This window comes from Chaetura pelagica, unplaced genomic scaffold (assembly GCF_000747805.2).
Source record: "Chaetura pelagica isolate M959 unplaced genomic scaffold, ChaPel_1.0 scaffold221, whole genome shotgun sequence".
NCBI lineage: Eukaryota > Metazoa > Chordata > Aves > Apodiformes > Apodidae > Chaetura > Chaetura pelagica.
This window is the reverse complement of record NW_009952533.1, coordinates 8,473,575-8,497,407: the sequence shown is the minus strand read 5'-3', so window position 1 is coordinate 8,497,407 and position 23,833 is coordinate 8,473,575. Positions and strand designations below refer to the sequence as shown.

The window sequence follows — 23,833 nt, the reverse complement described above, 5'->3', positions numbered from 1 at the left end:
AAAACAGTAACTGCTCCAGAGTAATTCAGCTTAACTGTAACTTGCTTACCGGCCTGGATTGTGGAGTCCATGTGCAAATATCTCAGGAGGTTGGTTTGTGCTATTAAAATGTGGGTTGCTCCGTGGTATGGAATAAGGGACGTTACACAGGTCAGTATTTACATCGAGACGTAATACAGAACCTGTAAAATCACTGAGAAAGTTGGAGGATAGAATAATTGGTTTTTTAAAGTATTTAATGGTAGATTGAATTCATATCATACTACAGTGAACCATCAAAATAAACCACCCATTTTACAGAACAATCACACCTAAATTGGTTTTATGGTACATGCAAATCCAAAGGATAGTAGCAGAACCCATCGAAGATCCAGTTTGGCCAGAATGTTGCTGTGTTACTTGCATACTAGAACTTCTCAGATCATGCTGTTGGGAAGCAACTTGATAATAAGAGCAGCTTTCCATACATCAACATTGTTTGATGGTGTAAAACCTAAGGCTATTAACTGTTTTATATTGCATCTTCTCTGAAGTAACTAAGGATATACCAACTATATAGTTACATAGTGCGTTTTGCTAACACTGAATCCTACTCTTGAAATTCAATGCTTCATAATCCCAGCACAATCCAAGGATTAACTATACATTAATTAAAAAAAAAAAAGAAAAGAAAGGTAATTGTATTGGTTCAATTGAGATGTTGTTTTTTTGGGTAAAGAATCAGAACTTTCTTGTTACATGCAATAGGACAGAGTTAAATGTTTTGCCTTACATTCATGATTGTGATGTAGGAATGGGGAAGGTCAAGAATGTAGGAGAAGAGCACCAGAACTCTTTAGAAACTTGAATAGATGTGATATTTAAATGTTTCTTTTTTATCTTTCTTCAGTTTTCCCTTGTTTTACATTAATTTAAAAATGACATATTAGAATTACTCTGGTCTTGGTTTTAATAACCTCACTGATAAGGGCAGGAGTACCTGCTCTACTGCTGAGCCACAGAGGCCTTTGAGCATAGCAACTCCTTTTAGGTCTGCAAAGGGTAAGAACCTCACCTTCCCTAAATTAATGCAAATGTTGCTGTTCTAACAGAGTGTAATGAAACAGGGAAAAAAGCTGTGAAAATTGTATAGATAGAACCAAAGTAGGATTGCTTTATATGTTCACTAAACTTGTTCCTAAGTGATACCATGTTGTTATTAATTCTGGCATGTGTTCATAGACACCTTCTTAGAATGTTTCCTCAATACAGTTGTCTTGTTCATAGAAAAATAGTTTGGAAAAAAGAATTCTTACCTGTGCCTAAATACAATTGCATCTACTGGTGATGACTCCAATATTTAAATGGTTTGATAGCACATAACTACAAGAAAATGTATTTAAGCAGTTAAACTGTTCTACAAATCAGCAGTTTGCTAAACCCAGGCACTTAAAGTAGTGGGATTATGTAGTAAAGCAAGGGGGTGTAAGATTTGTCCTGAGAACAGCTTATCACTTTTGATTCTGACCCCAAATGCTGCTCAAAATCAGAAGACAATAAGAGAAGTCTATCCATTGGTAGTTTTTGTACCTTAAACCATCCATCTCCTCCATATCATCTAGAGTGATCATGCCATCTCCAAGAAAAATGTATAGGAAACCATCTGGGCCAAATAGAAGCTGTCCTCCTAGGTGTTTTCTATGTAGTTCTGCTACTTCTAAAAACACTCTTGCTGTTCTCATATCAACTTGATGTGGATTTTTCCTGCAATATAGAGATATGAACACAGTTTTCACAGTTCACTATCATTGTTCCTTTGTCTAAAAATAGACTGAGTAATTCAAATTATACTTTTGGATGTGGATGTTGTAACTTGGTGCAAAAATGTTAAACAGTTATTTCTCATAAATTTAAATTTTCCAGCATTCACACTTCTTTTTTTTTTTTTTTTTTTTTGTGCCTAGACACAATAAGTAGGAAAAACACATAATTAAAAATTACAGAATAGCTAAAAAAAGACTTCAAAAGAGTAAAACAGTGTACTTCCTGGTGCTCCAAAACTATGGTTTGGAACCTGATGATCTTTAAGTCCTTTCCAACCTTAACCATTCTATGATTCTATGTTTCTGTGATATAAAAGCAGCAGTAATGTTTCCTCAAGTGTGCAGGTATACGCGTTGTCAATCTGATAGTTCATTTTAGAAATAGGAAATACAAAAATGAAAAGGTTGCTGAGAAGTTCAGAATTTGTAAACTTTAAAATTCTGCTCATACCTGGATACTGTGTATTCTACAACCCTTAGGATGTGGTCATGAGGTCCAATAGCCCACCGTTCTTGGTTGGTGGTATAAGACACATACAGCTTTCCATTTTTCTTGTAATTGGGATGGAATGCAAGGCTTAACAGTCCTCTTTCATCTCCTCCCTGCAGTCAAATGAAAAACACAAAGAATTGTGAAGTTAATTATGTTCTTTATTGTGTTTCAGCTGGAACCCCCCAAAAAGTTTCTTTCTTGTGGATAATCTTTGCCCAAACTCTTTCATTTCTTTCCTGACTACTGCACAAAAAGGATTATAAAACATTTCACTTTGAGGGACTCTTTAAGAATTAGAACAAGACAATTGTCTTATGTAGTTATCTATGCACCAGTCTCTTACACGACTTTTGTGGAGTGATTTATGTATGTAATCTTTGGGAAGCCATGAAAAAAAGTTTAAGTGCTGTGAAGGATTCTTTGCTGGGTTACTAAGTTGCTTGTAATTCGTAGAAGACAAATAAAAAGGTCTATAATCAGCAGTCACTTCTAATCCAAGTATCCAAAACCTAAAACACAGTACTGGCTGCCAACTCCCACCGTCTTGGCAATATGTTTAGAAAACAGTTAAATTGCTTGTGTAATATGTAAACCTTTGTTTTACCCTGGAGGCAGCAACATCAGTTGTCACAACTATGGTGGTCTGTTCATCATAGCTAGTGTACTGTAGGTAATAAGCAGCCTTGGTCTCTGTGCAGAGAAACCATAGTTTTACATGTGGTCCTTCAATGGAAAGTTTTTTGTTATTTTTTAAAACAAAAATAGAAAAATCTCTGAACAACTTTCTTTTGTTACTATGTTTGCCACAAAGATTAGTACAGTTATATGTAAAGCATCAAATCCATGTAATGTACTGTGACAATGCAAATACTCTGTGTCCTTAAATAGAAGGCAATTTTCTCTTTGGCTTCTAAAAACCTATGTTATGTTACTATGCCTAAAATTGTATTTGTATAAATGAGATTAAACCTTCAAGTCATTTGTTGCTCTTGAGGCAGAGAAGCCAGGACATAGAAATAAACAGAGTACATAATTAACAATTAAAATTCAATTCCTATATCTGATTATTCACATGCTGATAGTTTTTTTTTGAGTTTTAACTCAGGGTTTGACAGTCTTTCAAAAACCAGTTACTGTGTTGTAGAATCGGGTGCTCTAGCCCTGCACCCATAAGGAGACGACATTTTGCAACTCTAACCACACCCATGGTAACTAATAATGAAATTTTCAGAGAGAATGAAGCTTTTAAAACATATTTGAAATTCAGGGTGATGGATGGGCCTGTCTTCCTGTTGAAAGACATCCCACAAAAGGCCTAATTGGGAAAGTGCACAGCTTTAATTTATTTTAATTCAACATGATTGCATACTTCCTTTTAATCAGAACCACCAAAGAGAAACCTGAGTCAGAAATGGAGATGTAAATAGGTCAAGAGATTTCCATACAAAGAGAGTTGTACAATGGAATCTGGATCCTGCTAATTTAGAGGCAGCCAACATTTGCTAGTTTGTTTGCTAGAAAAAATTACTTTCAGGGGATTATCAGAGAGTTTAGATTTGAAAGTCTAGTTAGAGCTGCCAAATCAGTTGCAGTCATCATGGATGAAGGGACTGGTAATGTAGTTCTTTCTCCTTTACGAGCCAAAAATAGTTCTGCAGTTGAGTCTGAACTGATTGTAGATATTATTGTACGAGTTTCTTAGAGTTTTGACCAAGTTTGTCTGATAAAGTCTGAAGCAAAGGGAGGCAAATCAGTTGCTTTGGGAACAGTAAGGCATAGTTCACAGATTCCTGATGAATTATTCTATCTGTTGTACCCACACAAAGACAGTCCTCTTTCTTCTCCTGAGAGAAGAGTTCAACTCATTTAAGGGCCCAGCAATGTCAATGAGTCACACTAGGCCTGCCATTCAAGGTGAGTTATTGAAAGTATTAGTAAGAAAATACCTTTCTGTTACTAAGCTGAAGATTTTGTTTAGCACTTGATGTCATGGGAACAGTCTCAGTGTGAAAGTGAAGTTGTTGAAAGCATAAACAGGTGAAAATTAAATTAAGAGCTTTTAAAGAAGTACACATGAAGCAACAATTTGACAAATGACTGAAACATGGGATCTGCAAGGTAGTAAGTATGGCAAGTTGTATTCATTGGATCAGGGCAGTATTTCTGATTGCTATCCTGCATGATTCCATTGGACTGCAATATATTGCTTTGTTTGTAGAATGTAACTGCTGCTTTTTGAAAAGTAACGTGGCTTTCTGTTTTTCAAAGTGAGCCAGACACACTTATGTTCTAAAACATCTATTTACTCTTGCATTTAATAAAAATTCTGGAAATATCCCTCAAAGATAATGAGACCAGTGCAGCACCAAGCCAATAGTTGGCTTATGGTCAACTAGAAATCAAGCCGAGTTTTTCAATACTTATGTTTTCTGGTTTTGGAAAACAATTGTTCATGTGTACTTTCAGCTTTATCTCTATCTGGCAAACCTGTTTTTTTCCAATTAAATCACAACTTCCATAGCTTTTGAAACCACCTCAGTGGTCAAAGAAAGTATAGTTTCCTGTAGTGTTATGTGTCTTACGTTGTGGAGTAAACAGAGATATCCAGCAAAATCCCTTACAAACAGTCATTTTGGTACAGTCAAACTTAATAATTCTGTGTCAGATTTCAAAATTTCACATTTTCACTATAGAATAATCCTCTATTTTATTTTTTTATCAATGTAATTTTAATGTCTACTGTGAAACCAGCATCCCAGACTTTATAGTCTTGTCATATAAAAGCCATGTGTCAAATATCTGTATCTTTCTCTTGGCAGCTTAAGAACTTGTTGACATCCTTTTCTTTTAAAGCTTCTCCTTAGATGAAACCAGCACTAACAAACTGTACATGACATAGCAGCTTGTATGAGATTCTGCACTACACAATTTGATGGAATAACCATTAAGATTTGTCAGTTGTATAATGAAGGGCAAGAAGAATGAGACAAATCTTTGTATTCCACTGGGATGTTTGTTGAAGACAAAGAATGATGGCTGGCTGAAATGAGTGTTAATTACCTAAACATACTGTGGACTGGGGCCAGTGTGAAATCTCTATCGTAACTAAGGCTGGGAGCTCACACTTCTGATGTCTGCCTATGCAGCTCTTTAGCTTGAATCCACTCATAGTAACTCCATGATTTGCACCAATACTACACTTGTTTCAAAACTGATTTTCCTTGGGCCAGATTATAAGCTTCAGCTAAGGAGTTCTGTGAAAGGTAAAATACTCCCTTAAAAACCAGTTTGGTCTAGTTTAGGACCACAAACATGAAAATAATTTAATCAGAGTTACCTTAAGTAATTACAAAGCCAAGTAAAGATTAATTGTATGCATTAAAGTGTTTATTTAGTTTTATTTTTTAAATGGTTGGTTTGGTACATGATGTCAGTTCTAAAAGTTATACCAGAAAGTACTCTGAACTGAAGTATATTTTTATTATTTTTGTTTAATTCTCATTTGTAATATACTTACACTTGTAAAAGTCTGAAACAACTGCATGACACAATCAATTTGTATTTTGACTAACACTTAGAGGAGTAATTGTTGCATGTGAATACTGAATTTTTATAGAAAGCTGCTATTTTCACATAAATTGCTCATATTGTAAGCATGACCCTTGATTATGTAAGCGCAGTAGTAATTAATTTTAGTAAGCAAAAACAAGGCATGGCCATATATTTCCATGACTCGGCGTGGGTTAATAGTAAACAATATAAGTAGCAGATTCTAAGTTTTCCTTTAAAACTGATTTCACAATTCACTCCTTTATATAAAATAGTGGTATTTTTAGTTACTTTTTCACCTGGACAATTAATTCTCATGTTGGAAATGAGAAACAAGCTTTTTTAAAATAGGTTTTGCTTAAAATATGCATATTCAGTGGTCATTTGTGACTTAAAATATTAACTCTAATGTCCTTGTATAATTTGTTTTCATCTATTATTATAGAGCAAATGCTGGGTAAGTGGTTGAGGTAGTATAATCACCCTTAATTTAGTTTATTTCCTATGTAATAAATGCCATAACTAATATAGATTACCATGTGTTAGACTTAAGGAGTTTTACTTGTAAAAAACATGGGTGAAAAGGTCATGAAACACCTAAAATCTCTTATCAGGCAGTACCATATGAACTCTTCAGAAAGGGATTTCTAGTTAGGAGATCCCAAAAGAATCTCTGCTTATTTGAATCATTCTTTACCGGATCTTACTGCAGGGGTGAAGATCAATGCCAGGTATTTTTCTTGTTTGCTTAATGGAAATGTTTTGGAAATTTGGTCCCAGCACAGAATAGAAACTTAACTACAGCAGAAGAAGAAACCTGCAAAAGGTCTGCTGCAAGGGCACATCTTGCCTTTCAAAGCTGCATCGACTATTTTGAGAAGCACAAGGGGGGGAATGTGCCTCTGACAGGTGAAAGGGGACAACAAATACAGAATGAGAAAACCAGAAACTGATTGGGCTGAAGGTATAGGAATAGAGCTTCTATCGACCTCTTGGGTGTTGAAAACTCAAGTGCTTCACTATCTGAACATCTGTGGGGCCTGAGGCCTCTGGCAAGGGAAGAATTTGTAACAGAAGACATTTACCTTAGGGAAAAATAATTATACTGATGTCATGGCTCAGTATAGTATGAATACTAGACCCTATCTCCAAAGCATTTCCTTTTTGCTGTTGTGCTGGAAAGCTTCATTTTTTTCCTCTCATTTATAAAGGGCTCTACAGTCCTTTTTAAAAGGTTTTACAATATTTAACTGATTTTAACAAATGCACTATTTTAATACTTCACTTAAAAATAACCTTAGATACAGGAATGCTTTAGAATTAAATTTATACAGGAAAAATACTTACAGAGCCATACTCTTACTTGAAATTAATGCACAAATACTCCTGCAGTTAGGGTTGGGTTTTATTCAGTTAGGTGTAGGGCAGAATCTGGCTGAAAATTATTGATGGCCAAAGTTCATTCATCACAAAGCTGTCTGCTCTGATGTTTGCAGTGACATTTAAGTGCTCATTTTTTTACAGGACAACTGAACTCAAAATAAAGTAATGACATCCCACTCCTTTAGTGCCCAGTGGGTTCAAAAGTCAGACCTATCAAAAGATAGTAAGGAAGCGATTCGTAAGACCAGTTCTGCATGGGTTTTGAATGGGGCTTCTCTGCACTTGGGGGAAAAGTCAGAGTACTTAATTGACAGGCATTACCCACTCATATTTATTATGCAGCCTAGTTTTCCAGCAAAAGAACTCTGGAATGCTCATAACTTGAACAAAAATAAATACAAATTGTTTGAGATCTAAAGATAACACTGGAACTTAAAACCTAGTTCTTTTTTTCTTCTTCTCTTGCAGCAAAGACAAAATTCTGACATGGCCTCAATCATTTTTTCTTTTCCTTACCTTCACAGTCCTTTGAAGATACCAGTCACTAAATGCAGGACCTTTCACTTCTAGTCCTAGTCCTCTGTACTTATATTTTTAATTCCTCAACTCCAGATTTTGCTGTTCTGCTGGGCAAGTCTTTAGTTTAATCCAAATGACAATCCTCTTCCCCTGATAATACAATTCTTTCTTCCTGTCCTCCTAAAGAAAGTATATGAAACTTATAAATGCAGATACTAACCCAACACAAACTCACAGCTTGCCTCCTTCACACTTGTCTAGTAAGACATGGATCCTGCTTTGACAAATCTCCCAATTATTAGTTAGAAGCAGCTAAAAGCTTTGAGACTGCCAAGAGCCAGCCAATAATTGAGAGGTTTTGGGCAGAGTGACATACGGCTGCGAGTGTGCTTGCAAGGAGGTGGCCATGAGCCCATGTGAGGTCTGCATCTGGACTGAGAAACTTTATGTACTGCACTACTTTAGGAGAATTGGAATAACAGAAGACAGTGGAAATCAGTCCCAGAAGAGGGAGATTCAAATAAAGACCAGATGATTATTGCATTCAGTAAAGCTGGCTCAAGAAGGTGTGAATTACACACTTTCCTGCACCACAGAGGCCTCTTGAGCTGTAAGCAGCATTCATCCTCTGGGAACACAGGTGGTGATTCCACCTCTGTCCCCAGCTGGATTTATTTTCAAGGAAGCTTTACATTCCACCAGCAATTCAGTGAGTGGTTCACCAGCGGAGGCCACTAAGGGAAGGTAAAAAATAAGCACACTCCTTCTCATTTCCCTGGCACGCCTTCACTTTCTGGTCTTTATTTATTTATTTATGTGGCAGATCTGCTCTCCTACACTTTTCCTCTTAGCATTCTTCCACTGGACTATCTCCTTCTGACAGTTTTTCAGCTGCATTGGTTTGAGGTCTATTGTGTTGTAGAATTAGCCTTCTAGGAAAGTGAGAAAGCTTCCTTCAATGCAGTAAGTGCAAAGAAATTTACTGACCATGAAAATCCTTCATTAAGAGAGAATAGACTTGATGACCTTTGTATTTTTTCTCCTTCTTTCTGTTGCTTTTAAGCTTTACTCACCTTTCCATGCCACTTCTGTGATAAAGGAAATTTTTACAATTCTCTTCCAGTGGGCAGTCCAATAAAATTGGCTCAGAAGACAACAGACTACATTAACATTCACTAATAACATGACAGAAAGACAAAAGACTAATGATCCCTGTTTCATTCACCAAAAAATTTTTACAATTCTCTTCCAGTGGGCAGTCCAATAAAATTGGCTCAGAAGACAACAGACTACATTAACATTCACTAATAACATGACAGAAAGATAAAAGACTAATGATCCCTGTTTCATTCACCAAAGCCATGTCTTTACCTCTTCCAATATATATATTTTTTTAATTTTGAACCTATTTTAATGCTATGTAACATTATTTTTCCTTAAATACACAAACAATACAAATTAATCTTATTGGTGATACAGTGTTCTACCAGTTCTATGATTTGACTGTGACCGCCTCAGACAGCTACTCTGGTTTTCTTGTGCTTTCATTCTTTGACTTAGATATATAAAACTTATCTTTATTTTTCAGTGGCATATTTCATAATTTTTTTCTTTTTGGTTAAAATGTAGGTCTAATGGCTGAAGTTGTTATAAGACTTTTAGAATTATAATTCAATATGTGAGTTGATTTTATATGGCATGACAATTCAGCCAATCACTGCTGCTTTTGCCATTGCTAAAAAGAAAAATAAGCTATGGAAAAATAAAAATCTTACTATGCTGCAAAGATCTTCCTGAGTTGTGAAATGAAGACTGTTCATAAATGTCCACAAAAAAAGTCTGAAAGCCTTTTTTTTTTTTTGTTTGTGCTGAGAGAGGGGGGAAAAAAAAGAGGATGTATGGTGATACATAGCAAATTTGACAGTGCTTATGTAAAATGAACCAACCTACAACAAATTCTATACTCCGATAATTGAAAACAATTTTTTCCTGCTGTTTTACCGTGACCACTTTATATGGAAATTTAGGCATATAATTCAGAACAGAATAACAGTAATTATCATACTCTCTGCATTAAATTAAAACCAGAAATGTTGATCTGTCTAATTGCAGGCATTAAAAAATAACTAGTTTCAAAAAAGAGAGATGCAAATGGAAAGATGCCCTGATGACATTATTCTGTCTCACCCACAATTCTGCCTTTCTCCTCTGGCTCTCAGTCATGAACTGCTGCCTATTAAAGCAGATACTTGCTTTTTCTGGTTGCAATGGGAATGTTACATTCACATGAGCTAAGTATTTAAGTATGGGGCAGGGGAGAGAGCAGTAAGCCACACCCAGCTTGCAAAAATCGTACAGATTTCCACTGAGATTGGTCCCTGTTTCTTCACCGTTGCCTGTATGTTAATGGATATTAAAATTGCTCAGCAGTGCTAAAAGTGAATTGCTAGCAGTCTGCATCTTGCAAAACAAAACAAAACAAAAGCACACCTTCAACAGGCTATCTTTTGCCAGAGGGAAATAAAGAACTAGAGTCGCTTAATTTGGTCCACACGGTTGGGTTTTTTTCCCTCCAAGTAATAATTTTTTAAAATTATTTTTACCAGTTGGTAAATGATAATCAGTCACTTTTGCAACATAGCTTAGATTACAATGTGGGCCTTATGAGCCTGGCTCTGTCACTGTTTGAAGAAAAGAGTGAGTTCAGTGGCTTATCAAAATGATACTAATCTTCACTGTAAAATACAAATGTACTCTTCTTCACTGAAGGTTATTTTTTTAGCTGCTTTCTAGCTTTAGTCATGAATGCTCTGAAAGTGCTTAGCAAAGATTTTAAAGTGTTTGCTGCAAGATAGTTAAATCATCTTTTCTTATTATTTTAAGAAACTGGAAAATCATATAATCTGACTGGGTTTTGATAGGGGAGTAGGAGACAATTTGAAGGATCGAAGTTCAGGTGACATAAAAATGCAGGACAGAGACAGGAAGCAAATGAAGGGTTAAATCATCTTTTCTTATTATTTTAAGAAACTGGAAAATCATATAATCTGACTGGGTTTTGGTAGGGGAGTAGGAGACAATTTGAAGGATCGAAGTTCAGGTGACATAAAAATGCAGGACAGAGACAGGAAGCAAATGAAGGGTTAACTGTAACTGATGCTTATATTCCACCTACCATTTTGTCTGGGATTCTCTCCTGACAGCAAAGCTACCACATAGAGTACAAGGCTTGCCTCCATGCACTGAAAGATGGGAACATGTCACCATTTTTCAGACACCAAAGAATTTGTGTGCAAATACTAGAGATAAAGCAAATGCTGTTCTGTTCCCTAATATCTGAAGAACTTTTGGACTCTGAAATCTGGATACATGGATTGGCATATTTCAGCCTCTATTTAGCATCACCATTCAGCATAGTTTTGATAATGATGTGTCATATCTTCAAAGCAAATGCTGGTTGCATATGTTGCTGATTTTCTCGGTAGATGATTATGCTGTAATAGGCAAAATCAGAATTTGTATTTTTAGAAGCTCTGCAAGTGTTCTTCAACATTTCACCAGTAGACATATGACAGAGCTACTGGATGAAGCGTAGACAATTATGTTATGTCTATTTATGCCAATTTAAAAATTGTTTATACCTATGTTCTTTGTCCGTTTAATTGTTCCAAGCAGTAAACAGTCTTCTCTCATTGGCACAAATGCAACCAGAAAATCAATTTAGAGGTCCAGCATCTGCTACTGAGTTTTAAGCTTCCACATGTAAGCATGAGCACTGGAAGTGAATTTCTTATCCAAAATCAAACTGTTTGAAATACAAGGACTGCACTTGTTGGAGTCCTGACGCAAAGGCAGCTGGAAAAAACAGAAAATGCTATTATTTCATTTTTTTTTCAACAAAAACTGCATGTGTGTCAAGTTTTATACCTGTGTCAAAAATATTTAAGCACCAACCAACACCCTCACTTTTCTGAAAAAGCACTGAATGGGACCTGGGAATTAAAAATGTTTGAATTCTGTGATGCTACCCGAGTGTTCTCCCTGGGAGTTTGCCAGTCCCTTCAGCCTCACAGTGCCCCAAGTTGTGCAGCCCGAGGGCAGAAAGGCTGGCGTGTAACCTACCTGCACTGCTGCAAGTTAAGCATCAGCTTGGATTTCAAATACTGACTCAATAATTTGAGTTCTTTCAGTAAGTCTTAAAAATATATATGCATTTTGCCAGCTACTTGAAAAAAAAGGAGTAAATAATTCCAGAGAAATCCAGAATTTTCCACAGACATTTTGCAAACACCAGAAGAAGCTAAAATAACCTGAATTCTTTGTGCTCGATCTCGTTTTTACCTCTCATCTGAAATAGTGAAAAAATATTAATAATTTGAAGGGACACATGAATATTTTTTACGGAATGTGCCGAGTGGAAAAACCAGGGTGGTGGAGGATATACGGTTTGCTCTTCATGACTAGAATCTGTATATAGGAGGAGAATGATGGCAATCCACAGCCGTGTTGACAATTCAGACATACAGGAAATACCCTTGTAGGAAACTAATACCATCTGGGTTTGGCCCAAGATGTGTGAATGAGAAATATGTTTCTTGTTCAGAATGCAAAGATAGTTTTGGACATTGCAAAGAAGGAATGTGTTAAGCATGCACAGTTATAAAAATTAAATAGGGTGAGGCATTGCATGCATATGGAATAATTAGAGGAACATGTTTGTGTGCGTCAATAGCTGATGCAGACTTAGAACTGTAGAATTCATTTGTCCTAAGACGACAAGTAAATTACTATGAAAGAAAATCATCAGTGTAACTGGTCAGGAGTATCCTGAATACAGACAGTATTTGAAAATGCAGACTTGTCTAAGCCACTGCATTCCCTGATAGAAAGTGAGGTTTTCTTATGACATGTGTTGTATTTTGGGGAAAAAAAAGTAAAATAGTTTTGAAATTGTTGAAACCTGCAGTTCTAATATTGGTAAAATTGGCAATTTGGATTATTTCAGTGAGTTGTTTTCAGTTTAGAAATTAGTTTTAGTTAAAAGAATGTCACCACTGAAATGGAATATTTCATTTGGCCCTTCCTGAGAACCTTTCAGTCCACACTTGGTAAGAGTATGTTTTCAAAATCTCAGAATATTCTCACTCCTCACTATCCTGTTCTAGCATTAACTGTCTGAGATTTTAGTGTCTGTTCTTGGCATAGGAAGGGTCTCTGGTTTCTAACGAAGCCATTGCCAGCATTCTGAGGTTCCTGAGACTCGCTGCCTGCGGGATGGATTTTTGCCTCTCCCTTGACACCCTCATCTACTTGTGAAAGCCCCAGCACTGCTGATTTTTCTGTTATTTGTAAGGCTAATGAATGCCTTGCATGGACAGGAAAAAGTTCCAGGCTCTTTTTTTGCTGTACATTTGACTTCACCAGACTAGTCTTTAGTACTATCATCCTTTATCTAAGTTCAGGCTGTAAATGCTCTTTGTAAAGAAAACTACTGAGAAGATAAAAGTTTGGCTAGTCTACCATGTCTGTCAGGATCCTGGATTAACCCTGGTCCAGGTTCAAAGACACTCATCATACAAATTACCTGTTCCTTAAATGACCAATGCTCATATGATGACATTAAGTTGTCTGGTTATTGCATATTGGTCTTTCTTTGTTTTTCAGCAGATTTTTTACATAACTGAACAAGGTTATTCTCATCACGGCTAAACACTGCTAGAGACATTAATTTAACATGTATTGATTGTTTTAGTGCTTACCCAGGAGACACAATGCAAAAAAAGATGGAGAATTAAAGAGGCTGTTTGGATTCTTCTATTTTCCATTCTTTTTTAGTGCATGTTGAACATGCATAGCACCTGAGGTATTTGGACAGGTTTATAAAAGTCTATTGAATCAATTGTTATTAATATACTAATCACAGAATGGTTTGGGTTGGAAGGGACCTTAAAGACCATCAAGTTCCTCCCTCCCACCATGGGCAGTGACACCTTCAACTAGAGCAGGTTGCTCAAAGCCCCATCCAACCTTACCTCGAACACTTCTAGAGATGAGGCATCCACAGCCTCCCTGGGCAACCTGTGCCAGTGTCTCACCATCCTCGTACTAAATAATTTCTTCCTAAAGTCTAACTTAAATCTACCCTCTTCCACTTTAAAGCCATTCCCCCTCATCTGGTTGCTATAAACTTTTGTCAGAAGTCTCTCCCCAGCTTTCCTGTAGCCCATTCAGGTACTGGAATGTCTCACTGAAGCCTTCTCTTCTCTAGGCTGAACAGCCGCAACTCTCTCAGCCTGTCTTCATAGCAGAGGTCTCCAGCCCTCTGATCATTTTCATGGTCCTCCTCTGGACTCATTCCAACAGCTCCATGTCCTCTTTGTGTTGGGGGCTCTAGAATTGGACACAATACTCCAGTGGGGTCTCACAACAACAGCGTAGAGGGGCAGAATCACTTCCCTTGACCTCCTGGCCATGCTTTTGATGCAGCCTAGGACACAGTTGTCTTTCTGGGCTGCAAGCACACATTGCTGGCTCATGTTGAGCTTCTCATCAGCCAACACCCCCAAGTCCTTCTCCTCAGGGCTGTTCTCAACCAATTTTCTTTCTAACCTGTATTTGTTCATGAGTTTGGCATGAGCCCACCTCTCAATTGTCAAGGTCCCTTTGGATGGCATCCCTTCCCTCCAATGTGTCTACCACACCACACAGTTTTGTGTTGTCAGCAAAGCTGCTAAGGATGCACTCCATTCCACTGCCCATGTCACCACCAAAGATGTTAAACAGCAGATGTTAAAGGCACACCATCACCTATCTTTGGTTGATGGATTCCATGCAGGTTGATATGGGCTATCTGAAGAAGCAGGCAGGCTGGAATTATGGGCAGCATTACAGCATTAGAGAGTCAATTGCAACTACAAGTTTGAGTAGATCATTGGGGTTGAGTTCTGTGCTTGCTAGCTAATAGACTGAATATATGACTTAATGGTACATCCATTCCTTGTTCTTTGAAGATTAATAAGTTGTACCTTTTTCAGCTTCATTATAGAATCATGTTATTTTAGTTCATCCTTCACTAGGCTGTACACAAAGCATTGCTTTCATTTGCATCTACTGTGGAATGTGCACATCTGCCTTTCAGGTGAGAATTTGTGACTCTGCAAGACATGAATTTTCCAAGCTGTTCATGCTTATGTTCATGCTTATTACACAAATACTCACTATATACAAACATAAACATACATGTGCATCCATTTAGGAGAACACAGATTTCCTTGTCCCTGTAGTTTAAATTATCATCAAATGCAATTCTTTTCTGTTGTCTCAAAAGCAGAATATGAGTGGATATAAACAGTGCACACAGGCATGATTTGCATATCTTAAGGCTTAAATAAATGATGTTTGAGCTACTTAAAGGAACTGATTTTACAGTATAGACTAAGTTAATATTGTTATGCCTACAATGTTCCATTCCAGTGTTGGGGGAAAAAGGCTTTGAAAAACGTGCATTTCGTGTATTTGCCTGTGTCTTTTAAAGAACTCATTAAATTATGGTTGTACTACGTATTTTAAATATTGACATTTCTGAGTGGGATTTAATTTTTATTCTGCCAAGTGCTGTAAATTCCTGTTTTGGATCCTGAGGATTTTGGTGGAGGTGGAAAACCACTAATAATTTCTTCTTGTTCATGCAGCTTGTATTGACTTGCATATTTTAACTTGAAGCAGACCTTTTCTGTTGCTGCTGATAACACTGTTCTGAGGTATAAACCAGACTCCTTTGTAGTAGGAAAGAGTAAAATTTCCTCTAAGTAATGGCAATGAATACCTTAATATAAATTTTTCTTTCATAAGGCCCTAATTCAGTAAGTATTTAGGCACATGCCCAAACTCCACTGATTTTTTTTTTCTAGTGCTAAAAGGGGATAGCATGAGGCAGCTGATTGTCTCCACTTCAGAGTTTACATGACTTTTGGTGTCAGTAAGTGAGATCTGATACAATGGTGATGAGGGAATTTATCAATCAATAATGTTTCTGATGCAGAAAAAATTACTGGGAAAAAATTGAGACTTTTCCCATAATGAATCTGACCCTGAGATTTCATAAAGATTTTTTTATGGTCTGTAGCTAATGTGGTGGTTATGCAGCTAAAGGCATTATCTTCACATCATTAGAATGAAACATAATACTGGTACTCTTGACTTTATTAGCCAGGCCTCATTGGTATCTGACGTTATATATTTCCTATTATAAATCTAAAAAAGAACTTACATTGACCTGCATTAGACCAAACATTAAACAATTTACTAAGATTACGACTTCGAAAGGGAACTTAAAAAAAAAAAAAAAAAGTCTTTTAGACCACCAAGAAACAACCATAAATTTAAGGAAATATGAGGTTTCCACCATGTGACTTCCCCTGCCGAGTTATGCAACAGACTGCTGTTACTTAAAGGTCATACATAAAAAATTTATGGTACATTTTTTAAGAGATTTATAGTGTTTCTATTTATACAACGTACATGTCAACAATTTAAAGGTATAGTATATTAAAATAACAAATTTGAAGCCTAATTCCTTTGAATCCTTGATAAAATAGAATACTCTAATAAGTAATATATAAAAGAAGTTTCATAAATATCTGTATTAATTGATGTGGTATGTGTGATGTAATGATTAGCTGTTTATTATCTATTAGAGAACATTTGTTCATTTTTATCCTGAAAATCATTGGCAAATGGGGTTGATTAGGGAAGCATTCCTTTTTGCATAGGCCCATTACACCGTGGTGCAACTCTCTTTAGAAGAGCTCTGCAAATCAGTCTCAGAACTAACATTTTTTCCTTGTTGAGATGAATTATGCCACTGATACTATTTTGTTTTGGAATATATTTGAACTCAAATACATGTAATTTGTCCAAGAAGTTGCCAAATTGGAGGTAAAAATTTCTAGCATTGTGTGAAGGTTCCACCCCTTAGTTATTTGCTGTATTTTATTTGCTTTTCACTGAAATGAAGTTGGAGCAGTTACACAGTTAGTCAGCCTTAAGCTGAGGCAAGGGAATGACAAAGAGGACTGAAAGGGGGTAATTTCTCAACTAAAGTTGCTTTACCAGTAGGGTTTGAACTCAGCCATGAAGAATATGGAGCTGCTGCAGCAAGTCCAGAGGAGGGCCCCAAAGATGACCAGAGGGCTGGAGCACCTCTTCTATAAATACAGGCTGAGAGAGCTGGGATTGTTCAGCTTGGAGAAGAGAAGGCTCTGGGGAGACCTTACTGCAGCCTTCTAGTACCTGAAGGGGCTGCAGGAAAGCTGGGGAGGGACTTTCTACCAGGGCTTGTAGGGACAAGATGAGGGGTAATGGCTTTAAACTGCAAGAGGGTAGATTTAGGACATTCTTTACTATTAAGATGGTGAGACACTGGCACCTGGTCACCCAGGGATGATTCATCCCTGGAATTGTTCAACGCCAGGTTGGATGGGGCTTTGTGCAACCTGGTCTAGTTGAAGGTGTCGCTGCCCATGGCAGGAGTGTGGAACGAGATGGTCTTTAAGGTCCCTTCCAACCCAAACCATTCTATGATTCTATCATTCTGTGATTCTGTGATAGGAGTCACATTTTCAACTTTGCCTTTGCACACTTAACACATATACTTACATATTTATGTGAGAGTTAAACTGCAAATGCTTAATTTTACACCAGGAGCTGGAGCCATATACGCAGGTCTGGCAATGATTATGAATACTCAATTCATGCCCAAAGGTTACATATTTAAATAATGCACAAATACGAAGGCTCCATTAGGGCACTGTATTTAAGTACCGTAATATGTGTAAGCACTTTGACATCATAAATATCTATTTTTCATGAAAACAAGTCTTCACACATAAACAAAAGTCCTATTACATGAAACACCTATGAACATGCTTAACTATAAACACCTTGATAACCACATTGCCTTTGAGGTCACAATGCTGAATGGGCAATAGCATTTGGATAAAGATACTAATATGGTCAGGGAGATTTGTTTCTACCTGGTATTGTGACCTAATCATGTCCTCAGTAAAGAACCTAAGAATGTCAGGTGATGGTAGGTTCCTAAATACAGGGAGGGGGGCTCTCCAGTAGAGACAGCCTTTAGGTTGCTGTGCCATCCACTGGGTTTTAGCTACGGAGTCTCTACTGACTTGAATTGTTGTATCTAGTCCCCTGATGAGTCTCACAGTATTCCTGTAGGGATGTCCTTTGTCTGGGCTTGAAAAATGTCTCTTGCGTTGCGGTGCGAGGTAGTGTTCTATTAGTCTCCTTGGCTACTGCTATCTCCAGCTTCAAAGATAACATACAGTGCCTGAGCAGCCCTTCAGAGCTGGAGCTGATACAGTACTTGGTAAGAGGTCCTCAGCAAAATTACGTAATACACCTTTGCAAATTGTATTTGTGCAACCCTGTATTACTGTGTTTTCTGCTGTAAAATGGTTATACTCATTCTGCAGATTTTGCATGTTTCTAAAGTTGTGGCACCCTGTGATTTGCCTTTGCTGACTGAAGAAACATCATTATTCCTAAGCTGGTCATCACCCCTTCATCAGCATAATTCATTTCCATAGTAAGAAAATGTTGTAAAGAAATTTGGCTACAACTGTTCCAGCAGAGTTTATAGGTTCATAGGCCAACCCAAGCAGCAATTAATTTAAAAGATGTGGTAATTTCCTATCTTTTATGAGCATTAAATTATACTCTTTTTTTTTTCTTTTGGACAAAAAAATATTTGACATGTCAAATGACTAGAATAAGAGCTGATAGTATCTATGGTATTTTAGAATATAAATACCTTTTACAAATACAAAAAACACAAAGTGTTAGAAAAGAATAACAGGTATGGCATTTTAAAAGCTTGGGGTTTTGTAACTGTAAGTCTAGAGTTTCAGAGAGAAAACACTAATAAAAATTAGTCAGTCATCATTATGATGTCATTCTCATAATTTCCCTTGAAGTAAACTAGCAAGTACAAATAATATTTGTAATGTCTGACATCATCTATGTAGCTTTCCATTGCTCAGACTTTGGGTTAAATTTAGTGATGTTTCCCATTTGTTAGAGAGAACACCTTCTGGGTGGAATGGATTCCATTAAGAAAATCTCTCTGAAGTTAAGCCATCTTTGTAACTTGTTTGAAAAAAACAAACAACACAAAAAAACACAACCAAACCCCCCCAAGACCCCCAAAGAGGCGAGGAATTACAAGAGCACAGTAGTAGCAATTTGTAAAAAATGTGATCATCTGTAAGAACCAAAGTTTCAGTCCTGAGTCTGAGTGCTCACATAAAAAAGGAAACCATGCTTTTTCATGATGCTCTTTAAAAAGAAATGAGCATCATAATAATTGCTTTTCTTAGGAAGCAACACTCCCTTCCGTGTGATACATGCCTGTTTATCATAGTTTGGCCTGCAAAGGCTCTTAGAATCACTTGCAGTTTAACAAATGTTTCAGAATAGCCAGGGACTCTTTTCTTGTTGCATCTGCTTTGAGATGGTAAGCATTAAAGAACATTTCTAAAAGCCATTCTTTGTTTTTAAAGTTTAACTTAAAACAGCTAAAAAGTGTATAGGAATCATAGAAAGAGTGATCAGTATGTCCTCAAAACTAGTCTCATGGTGACCCACAAACACTAACTCACATTTGAGAATCTTAGTCTTATATTTGCATTAATTAGAATACTGTCTATTAGGTGATAATTTATACATGTAGAATGGAGAGCCACTGCCTTTCATCTTCCTTTTTCTTTTCATCCTTAAGTTTTCTACTGTGTTTTAAATGGTAATTTAATTTTATTATTGCTCTCTACTAGTGACATGAGATATGTCAGTACCACAATACTATTGCAATTCAATGCAATAGCATATGCTAATAACATATGTAGCAGATGAGAAAGTTGTATTTCACATGAAACAATTCTTGTTTCAGTTGTGAAACACAAAGTCTTTCTTCTTCTGTCTCTTACCACTATGTGCCTTCCCATGTGTAGGCCAATGATGTCTAAGCCATCTCTTTGCTCCCAGAAAGAAGCAAAGGAGAGATGGTGGTGAGACATGATCCCCATTGTCTTTCCCAAACCATCTGTGCTGTTCCGCTCCACAGCACGACTGGCTCATTAGCATCTTTATCCTTAACGTACTTTTGATGTTGACACGTGTGTGTACAAATTGAGTTAATTTTTAATGGAATTATTAACTGGAACAATCTCTTTCATTTCTAGTCATCTTTCAAAGATATGCAGTACGTAGATGATTTGGACTAATTTAATCCTAAAACCACTGATAACTTTTTCAGATAATACACTGCATTACTTAATATAAACTTGAAATTTAAGTAAATATTATTCTTTATTCCTGATTTTTGTCATTGTTTTTGAAAGACTCAGGCATCTGTTTTAAATGGTGTCATTATTTACACAAGGTGACTTCTACATTTGAATGGACATTAGGTAATGTGATGGTTAACTCAGATTCAAAGTGGAGAAAAAATTACTAGAGTAGGCAAATATTGTGATACATTGATTCTGTGATAAATGCCAAAACTTTATCCTAAGAAATTTTATTCTAAGGAATACACCCATTTACAATCTATACTTAAGTACTGAAGGGAACATCTCCTGAAAAAAAAATAGCTAAGATAAACAGTTTCTTCTTTAGAAATACGACATATGTAATAATTAGCAGAACCTTACTGAGCTACAAGAACCATATTCCCCTAGGAGAAAAAGAACAATAACTACTGAAAAAGTGACAGGCTACACAGTATTTGTTATATCTGAAGAGTACAAATATAACTGCTTAAATACATTTTTAAAGTGGTAAATTCACTTCCTCCACAAATTCATAAACTCACAAATGTTTCCTTGCAATTGTTCTTGGAACTGATAGCGGAAAATCTCCCAGGGACACACAAAATGTAGTAAGTGTAATAGGAAAATTGCCCTTTCTCATATGAAGATTAAAACAAAACAGATACTCTCCAGAAAACCAGCAGGTTCCCCTGTTGTCTGCTCAAATGGGCTCTTCCCACAGTCTCACTGCATGAAGGACTTAGAACTTCGTCAGAGCTGACTCTACGGAAGGAATGTGGACTCAGACTTTGGAAGGCATGCCACAGAACCTCAGCAATCCAGTCTCTTGTTAATTGCAACAAATATTTCATTATGTTTCAGGATCTTCAGCTACACACATGCATGTACACATCTTAGTATGCAGTGTAACCAATGCTTGCAAGATACAAGCCTTGAAAATTTTAAGAGCTGTATTGAAAGCTGAAATTAGTAAAATAAAACATTGCAGTAGGTTTTCAGCTTTTAAATTTGAAACGTTTAGACTTCATGATTGCAGGAAGAAGTCTGAGAACACAAATCAAGCTAAGGACTAAGGAGGCAGAGAATTTCCACTCCCCCTGTTTCCAAATGGATTTTTTAAGCACATGGCTTTTAAGCCAATTTCATGATTTTGGAGTCTGCGTCATGAGTGTCTGAATGGACAGGATTGAAGGTACTTTATATGGCTTATTTAAAAATAACATCCTAACCCAAGCTATAAATCACTATAAGTATTTAATGCCTTATGTATATAATAAATATTCAAGTCTAAGTATCTGGTTACAGCAGTGATTAAGAGTTCTGAAAATCAACCCCTTAAAAGACACTCTTCAGTGGAAATGCTGTTAGCGGTGAGGCTTCTTTCACACCCTTCTATGCACATGTACAGTTCACAACCATTAAGTCAACTTCTATACACTTGCAAATCTCATTTTAATATTTCTTTTTTGAGAAATTTAAAAAATTGTCGTGTAACCTACCTGCACTGCTGCAAGTTAAGCATCAGCTTGGATTTCAAATACTGACTCAATAATTTGAGTTCTTTCAGTAAGTCTTAAAAATATATATGCATTTTGCCAGCTACTTGAAAAAAAAGGAGTAAATAATTCCAGAGAAATCCAGAATTTTCCACAGACATTTTGCAAACACCAGAAGAAGCTAAAATAACCTGAATTCTTTGTGCTCGATCTCGTTTTTACCTCTCATCTGAAATAGTGAAAAAATATTAATAATTTGAAGGGACACATGAATATTTTTTACGGAATGTGCCGAGTGGAAAAACCAGGGTGGTGGAGGATATACGGTTTGCTCTTCATGACTAGAATCTGTATATAGGAGGAGAATGATGGCAATCCACAGCCGTGTTGACAATTCAGACATACAGGAAATACCCTTGTAGGAAACTAATACCATCTGGGTTTGGCCCAAGATGTGTGAATGAGAAATATGTTTCTTGTTCAGAATGCAAAGATAGTTTTGGACATTGCAAAGAAGGAATGTGTTAAGCATGCACAGTTATAAAAATTAAATAGGGTGAGGCATTGCATGCATATGGAATAATTAGAGGAACATGTTTGTGTGCGTCAATAGCTGATGCAGACTTAGAACTGTAGAATTCATTTGTCCTAAGACGACAAGTAAATTACTATGAAAGAAAATCATCAGTGTAACTGGTCAGGAGTATCCTGAATACAGACAGTATTTGAAAATGCAGACTTGTCTAAGCCACTGCATTCCCTGATAGAAAGTGAGGTTTTCTTATGACATGTGTTGTATTTTGGGGAAAAAAAAGTAAAATAGTTTTGAAATTGTTGAAACCTGCAGTTCTAATATTGGTAAAATTGGCAATTTGGATTATTTCAGTGAGTTGTTTTCAGTTTAGAAATTAGTTTTAGTTAAAAGAATATCACCACTGAAATGGAATATTTCATTTGGCCCTTCCTGAGAACCTTTCAGTCCACACTTGGTAAGAGTATGTTTTCAAAATCTCAGAATATTCTCACTCCTCACTATCCTGTTCTAGCATTAACTGTCTGAGATTTTAGTGTCTGTTCTTGGCATAGGAAGGGTCTCTGGTTTCTAACGAAGCCATTGCCAGCATTCTGAGGTTCCTGAGACTCGCTGCCTGCGGGATGGATTTTTGCCTCTCCCTTGACACCCTCATCTACTTGTGAAAGCCCCAGCACTGCTGATTTTTCTGTTATTTGTAAGGCTAATGAATGCCTTGCATGGACAGGAAAAAGTTCCAGGCTCTTTTTTTGCTGTACATTTGACTTCACCAGACTAGTCTTTAGTACTATCATCCTTTATCTAAGTTCAGGCTGTAAATGCTCTTTGTAAAGAAAACTACTGAGAAGATAAAAGTTTGGCTAGTCTACCATGTCTGTCAGGATCCTGGATTAACCCTGGTCCAGGTTCAAAGACACTCATCATACAAATTACCTGTTCCTTAAATGACCAATGCTCATATGATGACATTAAGTTGTCTGGTTATTGCATATTGGTCTTTCTTTGTTTTTCAGCAGATTTTTTACATAACTGAACAAGGTTATTCTCATCACGGCTAAACACTGCTAGAGACATTAATTTAACATGTATTGATTGTTTTAGTGCTTACCCAGGAGACACAATGCAAAAAAAGATGGAGAATTAAAGAGGCTGTTTGGATTCTTCTATTTTCCATTCTTTTTTAGTGCATGTTGAACATGCATAGCACCTGAGGTATTTGGACAGGTTTATAAAAGTCTATTGAATCAATTGTTATTAATATACTAATCACAGAATGGTTTGGGTTGGAAGGGACCTTAAAGACCATCAAGTTCCTCCCTCCCACCATGGGCAGCGACACCTTCAACTAGAGCAGGTTGCTCAAAGCCCCATCCAACCTTACCTCGAACACTTCTAGAGATGAGGCATCCACAGCCTCCCTGGGCAACCTGTGCCAGTGTCTCACCATCCTCGTACTAAATAATTTCTTCCTAAAGTCTAACTTAAATCTACCCTCTTCCACTTTAAAGCCATTCCCCCTCATCTGGTTGCTATAAACTTTTGTCAGAAGTCTCTCCCCAGCTTTCCTGTAGCCCATTCAGGTACTGGAATGTCTCACTGAAGCCTTCTCTTCTCTAGGCTGAACAGCCGCAACTCTCTCAGCCTGTCTTCATAGCAGAGGTCTCCAGCCCTCTGATCATTTTCATGGCCCTCCTCTGGACTCATTCCAACAG

At 36.8% G+C, this 23,833-nt stretch overlaps 1 protein-coding gene across 1 annotated transcript in view; it reads right to left on the bottom strand.

Moving 5' to 3' along the window:
* Window positions 1–23,833, bottom strand: part of HHIP (hedgehog interacting protein) — an 81,385-nt gene that overhangs the window by 16,850 nt on the left and 40,702 nt on the right. Inside the window, exons 5-7 of the mRNA XM_010008999.1 lie at window positions 2,254–2,405; window positions 1,570–1,743; window positions 50–193 (exon numbers count right to left, since the gene is read on the bottom strand). Coding sequence (XP_010007301.1) covers window positions 50–193; window positions 1,570–1,743; window positions 2,254–2,405 — 470 coding nt within the window. The remainder of the gene's footprint in view (window positions 1–49; window positions 194–1,569; window positions 1,744–2,253; window positions 2,406–23,833) is intronic.